This window comes from Micropterus salmoides, unplaced genomic scaffold (genome assembly GCF_014851395.1).
Source record: "Micropterus salmoides isolate LMB-PRFRI ecotype aquatic unplaced genomic scaffold, ASM1485139v1 Ms_hic_scaffold_2, whole genome shotgun sequence".
In the NCBI taxonomy this organism is placed as follows: Eukaryota; Metazoa; Chordata; class Actinopteri; order Centrarchiformes; family Centrarchidae; genus Micropterus; species Micropterus salmoides.
The window spans coordinates 2980841-3000604 of NW_024041150.1; the positions used below are offsets into that span (position 1 = coordinate 2980841).

The 19764-nt window shown below is 40.2% G+C and overlaps 1 protein-coding gene across 1 annotated transcript in view; it reads left to right on the top strand.

Moving 5' to 3' along the window:
* The window catches only part of LOC119912380 (protein kinase C epsilon type-like), an 82186-nt gene that overhangs the window by 39981 nt on the left and 22441 nt on the right, over positions 1-19764 (top strand). The window contains 8 exon segments of the mRNA XM_038731557.1: positions 259-293; positions 455-543; positions 2230-2362; positions 2460-2602; positions 2799-2895; positions 2986-3287; positions 3521-3694; positions 17461-17615. Of these exon segments, the coding sequence (XP_038587485.1) occupies positions 259-293; positions 455-543; positions 2230-2362; positions 2460-2602; positions 2799-2895; positions 2986-3287; positions 3521-3694; positions 17461-17615 (1128 nt within the window).

The following is a 19764-nucleotide window of genomic DNA, read 5'->3' on the forward strand; positions in this document are numbered from 1 at the left end:
ACACGGGAACAACGTGTAAAGTTTTATGTAAGCCAACAGGAAAATACATGCGATTTTGATGTGAAAGGTTTTTGGTTTTTGATATGCAAAGAATTGCCAGTCATTAATAATAAATGAAACACAATTTGCTGTTTATCTCCTCTTGTACCTTACAAAATCTTTCCTTGCTAACTCGGACACAAAACGCAGTTCTAATAAACTTTATGCAGACAGTGTGAATTGATTACAACACATTTTCTGTTTCTCTCTGACCTTCAGGGGTGTCTTAGGAAAGCAAGGCTACCAGTGTCAAGGTAAGATGCTGTTACTTTTAAGCCATATCTTTACATTCTTTTAGTCCACTATATCTGAATCTTAATTTATGTTTCTCAAACATATCTACTGGAGGGACTTAAGCACATATAATTACACTCTAAATGTGTTTCTTGTGTCCATGTGTGTGTTCCTGCTGCAGTGTGTACCTGTGTGGTCCATAAGCGCTGCCATGAGCTGATCATTACCAAGTGTGCAGGGATGAAGAAGCAGGATGACACAGTCGGGGAGGTACTGACCTACAACTTTTTTAATAAGATTATACAACACAGTTTGACAGACAGCGGCTACTATCTTAAACGATATTCAAATGATATGAAAAACGGGCACTTTTATAATAGTAAGACCATTAATCAAGTCAATTATAATTAGTATCAATATATCAAAACATTTTAGACAAGATCTTTCCAGCAGTCTGATAACTCACTTTCCAATGGCCTCTCATCAGACCGGCAGGTACTCTAGGGGGGTCATTTTTGCTTTAAGGGACCCACCTACACTGGGCGTCCGGGTGGCCAGATCAGGCCTGTTGGCTTAAAAGACCACAACAAAAAGGAGAGACTACATGGTAAAAGTTTAACAAAATATGTTTATTTAAACCAAAGTTAACCAAATTTACGTCACAGGCCCGTCACATAATTTTTTTGTTTGGACTTTGATGTTCTGTTAATATTCTGTAGACTACAATCATTCTGCGTTCTTAACCCTTCTTCTGCTGAAAATGTTTTACAGAACAGCAAGCAGGCTCCACTCGAGACGTTGCAGTGGTTACCTATTTAAAACAGCAGTTAATAGGAGTGCAGACAAATAAAAAAATTCACATTTAAAGGTAAAGACTTTCAAGTAGGGCTTAACGATTTTGGAAAATAATCTAATTGCGATTTTTTTAATCTACATTGTGATTTAATATGCGATTAATTTTTAAGCTCTTCACCTTCTGTATTATTCAAAACAGACAAGCAGTAAATGGATAGTGTATAGTATGACCAACAGATAGATAGATTAAACATACACTTTTCTTTCTTGTAGGCCAGGCCTGTGTTATGATGAAATTAGGTGATGCTTTAATTGCATGAATCATTATTACGTATATAATTATTATTATTATGTAAATATAGATAACTTGAGAGTCAAGTCATGGCATTAAGTAATGATATAACATCATCAGGTAGGCCTACTTACAGATGACAAGAAAAACAAAGTTTACCAGTGTGAACTGTATTATACAGTAAGCGCTCAATACAAAACCCACAGTTCAACCGCCAATTAATGCGTCCTTATCTTAGTTCAAACCTCCTAGGAGTCCATCTCTCATCAAAAACCTCAAAAAATACTCAGTTTGAGGTTCTATTCAAAAGTTGGCCAACGGAAATAAAATGAGTTTGGTTTGAAATGCTGTTACATAGATAGTTACTGAGCTGACTGGTGGCTGTGTGTGTGACGCAGGCGCCGATCGCCACAATACCCTTACCTTACTGCTTCGTCTGCATACTGTTTTACTCTCGCGTGTCAAGTGACCAGAGCGTAATCGCAGCTTTTGCGATTAGAAAATCTTGTTTTATCATATCGCGATGATATCGCTAATGCAATTTATCGCTCTGCCCTACTTTCAAGTGTGTAAGCATACAAAGCATTTAGAAGGTTGTTTTTTCTCTTCGCGTTTCAGTTTGTTAATAGGTGAGTGAGGGAATTCCACCATCTTTTGCTTGTGTTCTGCAGAGGACCTTTGTTGCAAATCACTCCGATTCTCTCTCACACCTTTACTTTCAATAGTGGGGATAAATTACCCACATATTACAGAGGAACTGCGACATTAGTGGCAGAGATAACAACATTCACATTCCCACATTTTTCCAGCCACACCAGACCTTCAGGCTCCTGCAGGTTTATCTCATTGTCCTTTTGTGCCTTTTACAGCCAGTCGGTTCTCAGAGGTTCAGTGTCAACGTGCCGCACAAGTTCAGCATCCACAACTTCAAGGTTCTCACCTTCTGCGACCACTGTGGGTCTCTGCTCTGGGGCCTGCTGCGTCAGGGACTCCAGTGTAAAGGTACAGACAAACACAAGGTCTTTATCATACCTGGACACCATTAGACTTCCTGTCCTGAATTTGTAACCCTCTGTCTCCCACTGGGTGTGTGTCTCAGTGTGTAAAGTGAATGTGCACAGGCGCTGTGAGAGTAACGTAGCACCTAACTGTGGTGTGGACGCCAGAGGAATCGCTAAAGTTCTCTCTGACCTCGGAGTCACACCAGACAAGATCTCCAACAGCGCCCAGAGACGGAAAAAGGTGAATCATCGTCCAAAAGTAAAACTGGCTGCAGCTTAAAAGACAAACTCCAGAAGAGCAGAGATAAAATCAAGATAAGATCAAGCAGAATAAGAAAGTTTCACCACAAAAAACTGCTACACAGTACATAGAGTACTGATGATGATGGTGATTGTGTTGATGTGGATGTTGACAGAGGTATTTTGTCTTTAAACAGCTTCCTCAGGGTCAGGACCCCCCGCAGCCGTTATCAGTGACGCCTAAGACAGAAGACGATCGCTCAAAGTCCGCCCCCACCTCACCGTGTGACCAGGGTAGCAGAAATTCATGAACTTCAACCTGCGTGAAACAACAATCAAATGAACAAACTCACCAGAACTCATCTTATTCTTATTTCTGTACAGAAGCGAAGGAGCTGGAGAACATCCGGAAGGCTCTGTCGTTTGACCACCGAGGAGAGGAGCACAAAACACAACCCCTCTCCTCCTCCTCCTCCGCCTCGTCTGTTGCCACTGTAACGGCGGACAGTCACGGAGGTGGAGGAGGTGATGGAGGTGGAGGAGTTGATGGAGGCGGCGCCAAAGTGGAGGGTGAAGGAAGCCAGGAGAATGGAGACGTCAAAGGTCATAGCGCACCTGAAATGAAGAGGATGCATCTGCATGATTTTCTGTTCATCAAAGTTTTGGGAAAAGGAAGCTTTGGAAAGGTTAGTTTAAGACTTTGGCATTTGTTCACTTGTGTATTTGTACACAGTTTATGATTTTAATTTTTGGCTGCAATCCCTACTCTATTCTTCTTCATTCTGCTACCTGTATGTTAGTAAAATCGGTCCAATGAGAGACAGAGAGGAAGAAAAGGAAGACATAAAGAGGAAAATAGGGTAGAGGAGGGATAATAAATTCTCTCCAGTGTTCTGACTGTTGTGTGTCATGTGACCAGGTGATGCTGGCGGAGCTGAAAGGCAGCGACGAGGTTTACGCTGTCAAAGTGCTGAAGAAAGACGTGATCCTGCAGGACGACGACGTGGACTGCACTCTGACTGAGAAACGGATCCTGGCCCTGGCCAGAAAACACCCCTACCTGACACAGCTCTTCTGCTGCTTCCAGACTAAAGTAGGAAAACACACACACACACACACACATAAACAAACTCACATGCAGACATACTGTACACCTCCAGGGGGCAGCATCAGACCATATTTGAATCTGTGGTGTCCAGCCGTGCAGAAAAAAAGTTAAGCACTGAACATACTTTTAAAACACATGAGTACATTCTGAATCTTTCAGAAATTATAATGGCAAGAATGAAACTTTAATTTTAATTTAAAACAGTGTTTTCCAACTATGGATGCCAATCAAAGGAGGTAAATCTTAATATTTCTGTGACACTTTACCTCCAAAAAACCTTAAAAATGAAACAATGTTAGAGGGAAAGTTGAACTGCTCACACCTGATGTTTACGCCAAATAAGAAAATAATTAAATAAGAACAGATTCATTATGTCTCACCAAAAATGTGGCATTTCTAGGTTAAATATGCCCGTAGCAATGCTGTGTTAAAGGTTAAACACATACTGTACATTTCTAAACAGAAATGTACAGTATGTGCAGCATCTCTTTCTGTTCAGGGACAAACTGTCCTCATTCTGTACGTTTTGATTAAACGCTGTATGTTGTGCTGGCAAACAGGTGTCAGTTTCACATGAGGCTGGAAATTCACACAGTTCACAGAGACTCTATGTTTTGAGACCAGGAACAATTTCCAGAACGCTTTAAAACAACTTTCACACTGATGTCATTAGTAAAGCATCTGCCATCACTTCACTTTGGTCTCCCTGCTCTCGCTCTCTCTCACACTCTGCTCTTCTCTCATCATCCCCACCTCTCAGCTAATTTGTCCATCCGTACAGTAAGTGGACGATGACGGATAGACACACAAAGGGCACCCGTGAGTGGGACGCTGCTAACGCCAACAGCTCCTCCAGGCTACTGTATGTTTTGTCTATCGTATATTGCATACGTGTTTCTGTATGGAAACATATAGAGACTCTACATGGACTTGTGTGTGTGTTGGTACACTATGTGTATTTGTGGCCCTCCCAGGTGTGTACTCTCTCCCGTTTGCCAACTTGCTGAAGGAACAGGTCACATGTTGATGTTGCAAGTCCTTTCACTGCAACTTGAGCCTGACAGTGCTGAGAAGGCTGCACAGGTTTGAACTTTAACCAGACCTCGAGAAGAGCTGCACAAGCCTGAACAGTGAAGAAGTTAACTCAAGGCGTCTTTAATGTTCCCTTTTGCCAAGAATAATGAATACAACCCTGAGTTTTGAGAAAGTTTCCTCTTTTAAAAACTTTCATCAGTTGTTTGTTGTTGTTGTTTGTTAAAATGACACGTATTAGAGTATAGATCAGTGATTGGTGTCTCAGAGTCCAGCTGAAGGCGCTGGTTACATTAAGAAGTTGTCTATATGATTCATGGTCAACTGTCAAAACTACTCAGCTCATGCAGTAAAGAAATCTAATGAAGGGCGGGAAAGAGTCATATTGAGTTATAGGATTTTGTTTATGCAAAAGAAATGGCCACTGGGAGATTATTTTACCTTCCTCCAGTGCAAAGCTGAACTAAAGAGTTTTCTTTTTTGATTTGACTTGTGAAGCGATCCGACGGCTTCATAAGACGAGACCTGAGGAATCCTCTTGGGCGCCTGTGGGAATATGTGTCACCATTTAGAGATACTTGGCCGGTGTACAGTGCGAGACAAAAGTCCAAAAATAGATGCTTTTGCATTGTTTCCTGCGGTGGATTAGCAGGAGTCAAATATGTCAGGGTGGAGGAGTTGGGTGCAGGACGTTTTGTTCTGGAAAGCTCAAATCTAATGACGGCGTCTTCTCTTCAGTTTATTTATTCCTGTTATTCTCCCCTGAAGCAAACACAAACATGCGCAGGGTGGATGGATGAGAGACACAGAATAGTCTTTTTTTTTTTTTTCATTATTTTTTCAATATTTTTTTGGTCTCCTTTCTTTTCTGTCTGATGCGCACACACACACACACACACACACACACACACACTATGGCAGTCAGAGGTAACTGGGAGTGTGTTCTTGGACATAACAAAGGGATTGTGGCTCTTACATAACTGCGATGATCCTTATCAGGGACATGACACGTATTCCATATGCTGCGTGACCCCGCACCCCTCATCAACAACTTCACCCTGCTTCCCGTCAACTCCCCACGTTTCAGAAAAAAATCACTGTTGATTAAGAATGCAACGAACAATATTTTCTTGACTAATTGTTTGGTATAAAAAACATGAACAGCACTTGATGCTTTCAGATGTTTTGTTTTATCCGACCAACAGTACAAGATATTCAGTTTACAATTATGTAACCCAAGTAAAAAAGCACCACATGCTCACATTTGAGACGTTTTTGTTTGAAGAATGTATTGTAATAACTGCCTACTGTTGATCAATATATTTAAATATTTCTATTTCTCAGCAGCTCATCGCCGTGAATAACGTATTTCTCTTTGTCTCTGCTTGAGGGATCTTTTGTATATGATCTGCACGTCCCTGTTTGCTAGCACGGTATCTGTCAGGAATTTGAGTTTTAAAGAGATTTGGAGTACAACACCTTCATTCCTTCGCTCCCCCCTACCCTCATTTCACAGTGAGGCCCCTCAATGATGAATTTACTGTAGTGTACCTGCAACACAGCACTCACTGTGTTCAGACATGTTGTCTCCTCAGTCAGAGGGCACTTTGGCAGGTAACATACATACACTATAGACACACTATAGATCATTTGAGTGTGTGTGATGATGTTAACTTAAAAAACACATAAATATATTTTTAAAGAAGTAATATTTTTGGACATTGTTGCAGTAGAGTTGCTGCTTTCCCCTTATTATATTTTATATTTATTATGCATTTATATATTTACATATAATTATTTAAATACATATTTTTCTTATTTGATTTCTTAAAGTACTCTACTCTTGAAGAAGCCACTCGTTGCGCTATGACATCACTTTAAAACTTTAAAAAACTACACCGTGTGACCTATGTCCTACCTACACTGTCCCTCCTTGTTCTTCCCCTCCCTCCCTCCCTCCCTCGCTTCTTAATCGACTGTGCGATCACAGCCGTTCCCCTATCAGCATAATTACCCCCGAGAAATGTAAATAACATTATACAACAGTAGCGCTGGGCTTCACTCTGCTCTGCACATGCATGCAGAGTGGGGAAGTAAAGGCAGGGAAGAGGTGAGTGAGGAAATGAAGAGAGAGAGGAGAAGAGATGATTAAGAAAAAAAGAAAATCTGGTTTTAGACAGATTGCAGATTGTCAATAGCTGTGACTGTAAATTGGCTATTCTTTTTTAACAGAGTGAAGGGATGATGATGAAAAGGTGACGAAGAAGGGGAGAGTGTGTGCTAAGAAGTGAGTGAAGTAAGGAACAAGACAGATTACAATGGAAGAGAGAGTGTTTTTTAACGAGCTGTAATTGGGGAACATCAGAGGCAGCAGAGACAGCCAGAAACAAGCCAGGTACATTAATGAACCTTTGTTCTCTTCTGCGTAGGAAAGAGAGAGACAGATGAAGCTACACAGGAAGGTAGGAAGGTAGAAAGACAGATAGAGTGAAAGGCGCAGAGAAAGATGCTCAGAGTCAGCGGGGTCATACAGACGTGACAAAGCAGAGGTGACATACCTGTAATGTTTAGTTAAAATGCACAGAGAGTCACTCATATTGTCCACTAAGCTCATGAAAAGACCAAAACCAACATATTTATGCAACCCGTTTTTGGCCCTCAGGTCCAAACCCATTAGTTTCTTCTGACGATGTGAGATATAGTTTCATTTGAAAAGGCTCAGTAATTTCCCAAAACAGCTGAACACTGTGTTTTTTAGCAAACATTGTTCAAACTGGAGGAAATGGTGCATTTAAGATTATTTTCTGCGCCGTATTAATCCACATTTGGCGCTCTAGTGAGTATCTGGGTTCAGCAGGACGGTGTGTGTGGGGTCAAAATAAACTGTTCATGGAAATGAAGTAACATATCACCCAGGGCAAGAGTGTGGCTCATTGTGGAGCTCTTTGGCAAAGAGGGATAAGGTCTATACACAGAAATAATTCATAGTAGGATCAAGTTATTGTTGTCTTTTTGTTTTTTAAGGTTGTTGTTGTTGTTGAAAATAACTAAAATGTAGGAAACAATACAACTCGGTGTTTTTCTGTTGAGGAGCAAATGAAAATGCTAAATTTTGTTCTGTTTCATGTTGTGTCACATTTATTACTTGAATCTGAGCTACACAACAGTAGATGGATTACAAATATGAAATATAAGACTTATAAAAGATTCCATAAACCAGTTGAGGGGAGTTCTGTCTCTCTCTGCTGCCAACTCGCATCTTGCTTTCCAAAATTCATTTTCAATAGTCACCTGTGCCTTTAAAATAAATGTGCTCTAATTACGAGCTGAAATAATCCACACAACACACATCATGTTCGATCCAGAAGAATTCAACCTTTCATAATGGATTGAAGGAATTAAACTACTTTTCTTGCTAACTTACTTTTTCCTCAAATCCTACCCCTTGTATTGATGACAGTATGCCTTTATTGCTGGTGTTTGATTTTCTCTGTGATGTTCCTGGATCAGGCCAGAAGCAGACATAGGGTATACAGTATCTCACAAAAGTGAGTACACCCCTCACATTTATGTAAAAATTTATTCTATCTTTTCATGTGACAAAACTGAAGAAATGACACTTTGCAACACTTTGGAGACATGCTTGGCCAGTCCATCACCTCTACCCTCAGCTTCTTTAGCAAGGCAGTGGTCGTCTTGGAGGTGTGTTTGGGGTCGTTCTCATGTTGGAATACTGCCCTGCAGCCCAGTCTCTGAAGGGAGGGGATCCTGCTCTGCTTCAGTATGTCACAGTACATGTTGGCATTCAGGGTTCCCTCAATGAACTGTAGCTCCCCAGTGCCAGCTGCACTCATGCAGCCCCAGACCGTGACACTCCCACCACCATGCTTGACTGTAGGCAGGACACACTTGTCTTTGTACTCCTCACCTGGTTGCCGCCACACACGCTTGACACCATCTGAACTAAATAATCCAGGTCTCATCAGACCCCAGGAATGGTTCCAGTAGTCCTGTCTGCTTGTCTTCAGCAAACTGTTTGCGGGTTTTCTTCTGCATCATCTTTAGAAGAGGCTTCCTTCTGGGACGACAGCCATGCGGACCAATTTGATGCAGTGTGCGGCGTATAGTGTACAGGCTGACCCCCACCCCTTCACCCTCTGCAGCAATGCTGGCAGCACTCATAAATCTATTTCCCAAGGACAGCCTCTGGATATGATGCTGAGCATGTGCACTCAGCTTCTGTGGTCGACCATGGCGAGGCCTGTTCTGAGTGGAGTCTGTCCTGTCAAACCGCTGTATGGTCTTGGCCACCGTCCTGCAGCTCAGTTTCAGGGTCTTGGCAATCTTCTTATAGCCTAGGCCGTCTTTATGCAGAGCAACAATTGTTTTTGTTCTTTGCCATGAGGTGCCATGTTGAACTTCCAGTGACCAGTATGATGTGCACTCACTTTTGTGAGATACTGTATTTAAGTATTCCTAAGCTATATGCCTCTTTTCCTTAAATACTGCAAGAGAGACTAGGTGCTCAGGTTACCCAGAGTATTCATCTTGGTTGAAAGTCTTATCTCAGGCTGTTTGATAGTTACGCTGACAGATAACCAGGCTGCAGTGATTAAAAAGGGAGACAGTTTGACACTTTGACACAGAATCACAGTATGTTTATATGAAGCTAGTCTAAAATACATCTGAACTGTTTAACAAAACCAAATTTTTCACATTCGATCACTCTTTTGTCACATCTTGGCTACAGTACCTTTACTTCCTTCCTTGTCTGGTGACAGCAAGTCTTTGTCTCAAGTGTTTTAGCTATCACAACAGACAAAGACAGTCTTGTTGTTGACATGTAATAATATCCAAACGCACTCTCAGCTTTACAATTACAATGTTAAAACAAGGCTTTTATTGTTGTGACATAGCCGGAGCAATCAGCTCTTCAGGTGAGAAATCAAGTGAAGTAAAATCCCTAAACTCCTGACAAAGCTGCTGAGAATCATCAGTGTGTGCTTTTTGTGTTTTGTAGTTTGGGTCTGAGCTGCAGTAATGGCCAGCATATGTCTCTTCTGATGCCAGCTCAGGATTTATCTTCTTACCAGCGCAATTATTTGTGCGTGCATGTGTTCTTGTACTTCTTGTACTACCTTCAAAATAAGAGCATTTTCTTGAAAGTGAGGACATTTTGTTCAGTGCTCACTGTCCTCACTTCTTCAAAGGGCTGTTTGAGGTTTTTCGGGTTCAGGTTAGATTGAGATTGAGTTAAGAGAAAGGCCGCGATCATCGCACACACACATTTACAACAACCTCCACTTTAAGAGGTTTTGTGGTGCTGTAACAGTTTCACGCCACTCCCATCTTTTGCTGCTGCATGAGGACAAGAGGTCAAGAGGTCGCATGTCAGGAAAAAAGAGTAAAGTTAGGTGTTAGTTAGTTAAACGACCATTGCAGTCGTGTTTCTGGACGTTCTCAAGTAAAAGTGAACAGCGTCAGTAAAAATATCTAGAAGTATCTGGAATTTCAGTAACTGTCTCTTATGTACATTTGTAAAGGTAAAACAAAATCAAGTAAAACCTATAACAGTGATGTCATACGGTATCAATTTTGTCTTTCTTCTTAAAAGTACTAATGAAATTTAGGAAGTCACCTTCAGATAAGACAAAACAATATAAACTACAAAATAAAATTAAAGACCAAACGAAAGCAGATAAAAGGCCTCATCCATCCATCCCACTCCCTTCCTTCCCTTCTCCAGCTATCCCAACATCATTATCATCCTTCACTCCACCCTGGTGTGCTTCTGACATGTTCTCAATCTCTCCACATAGTGAAGATGTACATTTAACATGAACAGTGCCATCAGAGCATTTTTCTGATGATAAAAACCCTGCTCAGGACAGAAATACACAATAATCTACCTCATTTCTGCTACTTACAATCACACAAACACACTCGCTGCACACTACACTTGATCATGGCTTTATAAGGACCTGTCTTTCCTGGAAGTCTGTTTCTCATGAAACTAATCAAGACAAACTACTCACTTACCAAGTAGGGTTTTTTTAACCAATGAAATTCAAGTGTTCTGCTCATTTGTTTTTACGGGAACGAGGAGTAAGAAGATATTCTGTGGGAGAACCAGCAGCAGCCCACAGCACGCATTTAACTCCTGTCAGCCATCGTGAAGAACGACAGTGAGGGCATGCTAGAACAGTGAACACACACACACACAAACTGTAGGAACACACAGGTTTCCCAGCCAAATATGTGTCAGTCTTGAGCAGTGGAGAGTTGTTCTTTTCAAAGCTGCAGTCATTAGTGGATGCACATGTGTTTGCTGTTCTTGGGATGCAGTTCACGGATACACACACACTTTGTTTGGGCATCGGTGGGACAGATACATCACTACGCTACTGACTGAAAAACAAAATAGAGCCTCTCCCAAAAAGAAAACAGCTAACTAAGTGAAATGAAATTGTAATTAGGTCTGATTATCAGGCTAACACTCCCCATTAGGTATCATTTACATTTAATCAAGGACTGATTTTTGTCATATTTTTTGAAATATATCTATACGTTGAATAAACCCAATCTTGTTGGATGTTTTCAACTTGTTTTTACTTGAGCTGGGTGTCTCGGCTTTAGCTGATTAGTGGTCACATTAGCTGCAGAAACTGTGACTTCTTCCCTGCACTGAATTCCTCTTTTGCATGATTACATTTTCCTGTATCACTGCGGTCTTTTGTGAAGTACGTTCTGACGGTCCCTTTGGTTCACCGTAATGTAATGTGCATTGACACCTGCTATCAGCAATGTAGAGGGAAGCTCAGGAGGTCCGAACCTCCTCTAATAAGCAGACATGAGGATGCTTTAAATTTGGAAGTGGTTCTAGTTCAGAACAGGTTCACTACACATTGTATTCTGCACGTTCTGGACCACTTACAGAGCCGTTTGCTTTGTTCGACAGTGAGCGGCTGAGCGCTAGGACACAAGCTTATTTAACTGCAGGAGTTTTTTTTTTTAAAGACAAACATTCTTGATCTTGTTCCAAGACCACACACACAATATACTCTGTCCCTCAATTACAATCATTTCCTGCTGACATCATCAGTGCAAAAAAAAAAAAATCCTGCTCTTAAAGGCAAAGTCCACAAATTACACACATGACTCTAAAATCAACTTCAGAGTATGATTCATATATCTGGACAGTTATTGTATCAGCATTTACAAGGAAAGCATTGTGATAAAGCTTTCATCAAAGGTTATCAAAGCAGTGATTAGAAAAGTGTGAAGATCTGAGTCGAACCACAGAGTGAAAACAAACTCTGGCTCCACGTTCTGCTGAATGAAATCACTGAGTGCATCTTTAGTGTGGCTCTGTGTGGTAATGACTAGCAGCCAAACACTAATGGCTCATAATGTTCCGAGAAAAATAGGGCAGCAATTCACTTTTTTTGTTTTTGTACACGGACAAAAGTTCAAAACCCCACTTGTTGTTTTTTGTTCCCAGTTTTGACTGATTTTAATTTGTGTTTTTACTGTAGCTTCGTGAAGGGAGTTCATTTTGTCTGGTGAGGCATTCTGTGACATCTTAAACCAAATACAGATATTTTATAGTTTTATGTTGCATAACTGCAGACTTGAAAATCAAGCACATTTATATAACCTTTGTTTAATCTAATTGAGTTCTCGTTTTCATGGTAGACCAGAGAACATAATATCGTGTAGCTAGGTAATTAAAAAAAAATTAAAAGATAATTACAATTTTTTTATTTTTTATTGTGTGTTTTTTAGACAGTAAAGAAAGACACAATATGAGTCAAAGGCTTTGGTTACATAAGGTGCATGTTGAGACTTGCTGTACATACATTATACATTACAGCAGGGTGGTGAAGAGAGGGCATGTTTTATCTCACACACACACACACACACACACACAATGGTCAGATAACCATCAATACATTATTGTCTGTGTTGAGTTGGAATCATCTGGGTGTGTACTTATAGAACATGGAATGAATGTGTGTGTGTGTGTGTGTGTGTGTGTGTGTGTGTGTGTGTAAGCCAGCATCTGTACATTTGTAATTACACTCAGGAAATGTTTATTCATGTTTGATTGGGTGGGACCAGCCGGGACTCTGGGTACATTTAAACAAACTATTTCGACATCCTGTTTAAAGTTGTTTTCAGGAGGAGTAGAGCGAGAGAGAGAAAGAGAGAGAAAAAAAATCTGGCTGAGGTGGACCGACGGCCCCTTATGTAAGACCCGATCATGAGGCCCCTTTAAACTGATACTGGAGAGGCCTGAGGTCAGCTTTGAAAACATGGAGTGTGAATGTAGTCGGATCAGCCACAAAGGCCTCCAGCTGCTATGGGTGAGCAGCTGAATTCAGGTGAAAGTAATCAATTTGAAGCAATGTTGCAGTCTATGCAGGTAGGATACGAGCAAGAAACCAAAACAGGCATGACCATTTAACAGACTAATCTACCAAAGATCTATTTCTGCATTAAATACATTTTTACTTTGCTTGCATTCATGAAGTTTTCAACTCAGCTTTTAGTCTCTGGCTTCATGTTTTATTTCCATGCAGTGAGGTTTACTGATTCTGAAAAAAAGAACTGGTGTCTGTTCGGCTGTGTCAGCAAGTACCTTGATATGAGGGATTGGAATCAGTATCTGCACAGAAAACGATTGGCACATCACTAGTTGCTTGGAAGAGTTTGCAGCTTGCTTCATTAAAAACCAAAACGTACCTAGAAGGTTCTCAAACCACCACCATACTGTTGATCTGTATGTTCAGTATGTTCCAAACACCGCGTGCTCTCTTGAATGTTGTAAGACACCTTTCCCGTTCCTTCAGGCAAAAAGGTTCAGGCTTCAACACACACGCACTCATTGCTTTCTGTGTAACCTCCATCGCCTGTAGTGTTGAGCAGACCTGGAAATACATCATTTTAGGGGCAAAGACAAGAGGAAATCTGGGTTATGACTTGGCGTATCCTGTGATGTATGTTCAGCTTTTTCATCAGAAAAAAAAACAGGAAGAAAGTACAAGATTACGGGAATATTCCCTCATTCAGGACAATGGCAACAAACAGGATTGTCGAAAACTTACCTAAAAAGTTGACTGTTTCTTTTGTAATGGTGCTTGGTTAACTGGAATTATGTCAGTTTAGGAAACCACCTTCCTCCCTGCAGTTCTACGTCACTTTTGATGAAGACGGAAGATTATTTGGAAATCAGGAAAGATCCCAACATTTCAAAAGAAGCAGTAAATGAGAACATGAGAATTTTTTTTTATTTAGGCTACGTTCAGACTGCACGCATTAATGCTCAATTCTAATTTTTTCCCAGATCCATTTTTTTTTGTTTGACAGTTCACTAAGGTTGGGTGATGTCTACATTGAAAGATCGGGATGGAGAATGGCATCGGGGGCGCGTGCGGGAGGGGGATAGCGTTCGTTTTATGTGCATGTGTTCACTCGCACAGACTTAAAAACTTGGTAGCCTATGATGTTACAAGTAGTGGAAATTTTACAAACAGGGACCAGGTACACACAAGGTGCAGATGTTGACTCTTCTGTCCTTTTCATTACGGTTTGTGGCGCTGTACAACACATCTGCCCAACTCACTAACATCTCTCTCTCTCTCTCCACTGTGTCCGCACGGACAAGTAGCATGCACGTAACTCAGAAGAGAGCTCATGATCCGGTGGATTTCAGGTGAAAGAAAGGGAATTTATGAGCAGATGAAAGCAATGTGGAGAAGAAAGAGAGCCAAATGTTTAATTATGGCTTTTGTGAAGCTTTTTTGTTCACCGCGTCTCCGTCTACCGCAGAACTGTGACAGCAGCTGCTCTAGAGTGACGTCAAAGTCGCATTAATTCCGATACCGGTGTACAGACTGAGGTCGCATTTAAAAAGATCCGATCTGTATCAGATTTGGATCACATATGAAAGTGGCCCTAATCTGAACTGGAAAACGTCAGATTCCATGTGACTTGGCTTGTTCACACTGTTATAAAAAGATCAGATCTGAGTCACATATGAGCAAGGACCACACTACAACAGTGATTAAAGGCTTAATGGTGTAAGGTAGTACTGGATGTTGAGAAAGGATGCTTGTAAGAAAGCGGATGAACATAATGTAAAAAGAGGAGGTCAACAAATTCTGAATTCCATTTTGCACTCGGTCAGTTGAAGGATTAAACATATGTCCTCTACGGGCTGACAAATTTTCTGAATGTCGTTTTCCAGTGATAACGGGATAATTTTCTCATAATCTCGAGATAACAAAACAGTAGTTTAACACAGGGGTCAGCCTGTGCATTTCTTAATGATTGGTTAGCTGAGTTGGTAGAGCACAGTCAGAGGGTTGTGTGTTTGATCCTCCCTTAAGACCAGTTTTTATCTTCTATTTTATTTCTCCTCTTCAACAAAGGTCTTATGAAGACACTGTTTCATGCTCACAATAAAGCATGTGCTGGACCGCGTGCTTCTCGGCGATTAGTCCGCATCCATCAACCTATGGACTTTTCATTCACCCATCATTATCATGCAGAGGCAATTCCTGCGCTTCTCATTCAGGGGAATCCATTTAACGTTACACATTTCCTGACGGCTATTTCGGAACCTTTTAACTAGCCGTCTGATAATGTGTGATTGGATTCCCCTGAATCTTTTCATAACAACTTTGTTGAAGAGGATAAAAAAAAAACTGCACACAAAAAAGAAAAAAAATCTACTCTACCAACTGAGCAAACCAGGGACACTGGAAATTTTTCTTGAAATTATTCTAAAGAAACGCACAGGACGACCCCTGTATTCAGCTAAGGTTTGTTATCTCATTATCACGGGATAAGTTGAATGTAAAATCCGAATCTCCTACAGTACTTTAACAGGTACTATGAGACAAATAATATAGCTGCAAACATTTGAAGCGATTTATATAGAGACACATAATTCTGTCTATTTATCAGACTGCAGAATGCAGTTGAGTAAACATATTATCAAAATACTTTTGTAAAGTGCCAGGGGCTAAATGCTTTTATTAATTTTTGATCATCTGTCTGACATTTAATAGTGATGATAGTTTACACGTACATGTGATCAGCTGCTTATGTGACTGCACTTCTTCTCTTTCATTATTTTCATTGACGGGTCTCAAGAGTGGTGGAGCAGGCAGGAGTATCAATATACAAAAGATTGATTAAGGGTGTTTATACATCCATCCCATAAAAAAATGCACAGGCAAGTGGCCCCAAGACCTCAAACATATGTAATATTCCATAAAAAAATGTACTTACTACACTTCCTATATGTAAAGTTCAGTCTTTTTGAAGGTCTAAAAGACGTCCTATACACCTGACAACAAAGGGGCATCCTTAAATGTGGTGTAAACACACTGAGGCTTCACATCTGTGAACACCTGACACTGTGTGACACACGTACACACATATGCAGTACATGCATATACCATATGTAGTCATCCATCCATACATACGTATGTGTGTTATCTTAACAGCTCAGCCTGAGGGCTCACACAATGGCTCAGAGGGACTGCTCCTGGTTTCTTATATACACAGCTGTTTATATCACAACCTCCCCAACACACACACACACACACACACACACACTCCCTCTCTTGCCCTTATTTCCTATATGAAGAAAGGGAGCTGGAATTCAGGAAGGGGGGCATTTTCCCCTGGAGCCCATTTTCAGTACCAAGAGAATAGAGCTCAGAGGGCGCGGTATACAGTGTGTGTGTCACAGGAAGGGGTTCTATGTTAGTGGAGACAAACAGTGTTGGTCACAAGGTAGTCAGTGAGAAATAAGATCCAATGTTTTTATGTTAAATGTTTGTTAAATGTACATTTGTGGAATCTCTACCTGCCACCTGTCTCAGGCAGGCTCTCTTGTTGCTCTCGTGAAAAAGAGTTGCGTTCTGCTGTGTGTCCGCTCTAAGCAGGACACCTACTGTAGATGTGAGTTCCTGGAAGACTGTGGGAAATTGAGTTCAATGACTTACATAATACATGTATATAGTTGTACTTGTAAAAAATACATCATTCATGAAATTAATTCCCTGTTAATGAAGTAAACTGAAAATGATCACTTATCAACACTAGTTCAAGAATTACAAAATGGAAACAACTCACAGATTTACGAACTTCACCTAATTACTTGAGAAAGTTTTGTAGCATGCCTGTCTCATAACTTTATCTCTTTTATTATATCCACTTTGGAGCTTTTAAAAAGTCAGTGAAATATCTCCTATATTTTCAAATCAGACTATGTTTTGCAGTAACATGGATTATATACTTACATTAGGGTTGGACAATAAAACAATAACAATAATTATTGCGATATATTTTTTTTCAATAACAATATAAAAAATGTTCAATAAATATTCTATAAATGTTTGATTTTATTCACTTAAATCATACACAAATTAGGACTTTTTTTTCTATTAAGATGTTAATTTTGTTGAGGAAAAAGGACTGAAAAAAGCTTTTACTTAATTGTACTCATGCATATTTGTTGACAAAGATTTTATCATACTTGTTTTGAATGTTCTACCTCAGATTTGTGAAGTGATCCACTGTTTGGCCTCAAGTGTTGACTCTAATGAAGAGTTTAAACCACAATTAATCATCAGGGACAGTATATGCAGTAGACATTCAGTGCAGTTGGGTTAGTAACTCTCTTGTCTTTTCTCTCAATCCAGGATCGGTTGTTCTTCGTGATGGAGTACGTTAACGGAGGCGACCTGATGTTTCAGATTCAACGGTCGAGGAAGTTTGACGAGGCGCGATCTCGTTTTTACGCGGCTGAGGTCACGTCTGCTCTGATGTTCCTTCACCATCATGGAGTCATATACAGGTAACCTTTCTAACAGTGTTAGCATCAAACCTTTGAATCCTGTATGGCAGCTTTGCATGATTTAAAGTTAAAAAAAATCTTTTTCTATCTTACACTCGCTCTTCATGTAGGCCTTCATTTCAGCCTCTGTCTGAAACAAGCTGTAGATGCTCCTGTCTCTTTAAGTCAGAAAAAAATCTGAGATTGTGGCTCACAGGGATTTCTTTTAAATACTTAAACCTCTTATTTGAAGCTTTAGCCATTTTTAACATGGACATCCAACATTGAAAAATTGTAGATAAGACAAAATATGGAAAAGCATAATAAGTCTCCTTTAACAGGCCACCACAGTGCCTATGCTTCAGGCCTCTATGTATTACTTGAGTGATTTGAATTTGTCCTTTTCATGCTGAGTTGACGCTGTAACACTATTCTGCTGGACTTTTGCACATTTCAGTTCTTTGCACATTTCAGTTAAAGCTGAAGTTTTTACTCAAACTCTGTTCCTTCAATCGTCGGATATACTGTGAAACATGAACATTCTGCTTATTTGATTTAGTGCTTCCAGCTGAGATATGCATCTCCATTACAGGACATATAAGATAATTCCTGGGAAAAAAGAACATAAACATTAACTGAAGCTCCCGGCATTAATGAAGAGAAATACTGTAAACTAAAATGCACTTTTCAGGAAATTGCACAGGACTTGACCTCCTCTTTGTTCTTTGAAACACTGTAGGGCATGAATTTGCTGCTTAGTTGGCCAAAATCTTCCAGCTGAGAAAGATATCCTCCAGAACATTAAATGTTCTGTACATCTTGAAGAAGAAAATTTCATTGAACTTGTGGTTGTTTTTTACGACAGTATAAAAGGGCAATTGTACATTTTATAAAATGAATTAAAGAGCTGGTTGAGGGAGGTAATAGAGATTAGGGTTTTTGCTCTATAATGAAATATGAAGTAAATTTCAGTTCTGTCTGTCTCCTGTCATTTTTTAAACTCGTATAAATGCGTATTTGAGTGTTGGGGTTAATAAAAAAAAAAGATCAGGGCTGACACCGAAAGGTACATGATTTGTGAAAATGCTGATTTGTGAAACTAATGGATGAGCAGCAGAGAGTGATCGATGCCTTTTTGTGTAACAGTATAAATGTGAATGCGGTGGAGCTCAAAACACACCACTTTGTCCAGTTGACATGGTTAGTAATAATGGTTCGATGAACTGAGACAGGTCAGGTTGTGAGTGTCCCCTTCAGGGGAGAAGCTGACAGAGGAATAGCTCATTTGAACACGTGTGTTGTGTCATGTTTGTTGTTTGCTATTCACGGAGTGTTCTCGTGTTCAATTGTAATAACAAACAGCAAAAATATTTTCTTTAGTTATGAAACTCTAACTTGTTGACCCTGGAAGTGCTCTGTGTTTATCTGCAGGTCGAGATTACCTCACACTACTTCAGGTACTATTATCTGTCAGTGTGGACTCCTCAGTCATAATATCATTGTCAACCAACAGCAAACACACAGCTGGTCTCACAAAAGCAACATGCTGCTGGAATCATAACATCATTGTGATAGATGGAGGCTCAGTGCAGGTTTCAGGCTGTTTGCTTCCAGAAATAACTGTGATGGAGGAAAAGTGAGTTCTTCTTTCCGTTGTTTTCTCTTCATAAATCTGAGGTTTGATTTGGTGTTTAGATTATCTTGTCATGCAACGTGTGTTTGTACAGATATGTGTGTTCATGAGGTACCATCTGTGCCATGTTAGGATAGCAGGGGACTACAAAGCAAGTTCAACATACCCAGAATATCCTTTTGTTATCTGGCTTCACTAACCCTAACAATTGCGATCAGGCCAAGCGGTCAGGCGACACTGGTTATCACTTTGGTAAATCAGCCCATAGGATTCCCAATCCAGCCATGAGCGCGTTTACATAAAAGGCTACAGAGCGGCATTTTACAATTATTACAAACAAAGAGCAAACTATATTATTAAAGTTAAAAACATAATCCAGGCTAGAAACAACACAGCTGCAACTGTCACATGCAGGAATAAAGAAAATCACCACTGTGTGAATGTGTAAGTTAACAGGCTTAAAATTTCACTGCCCCATCATCACTAGGGCACAAGTAGATCTAACAAACGTCGCACAAACAGACAGCACAGAGAAAG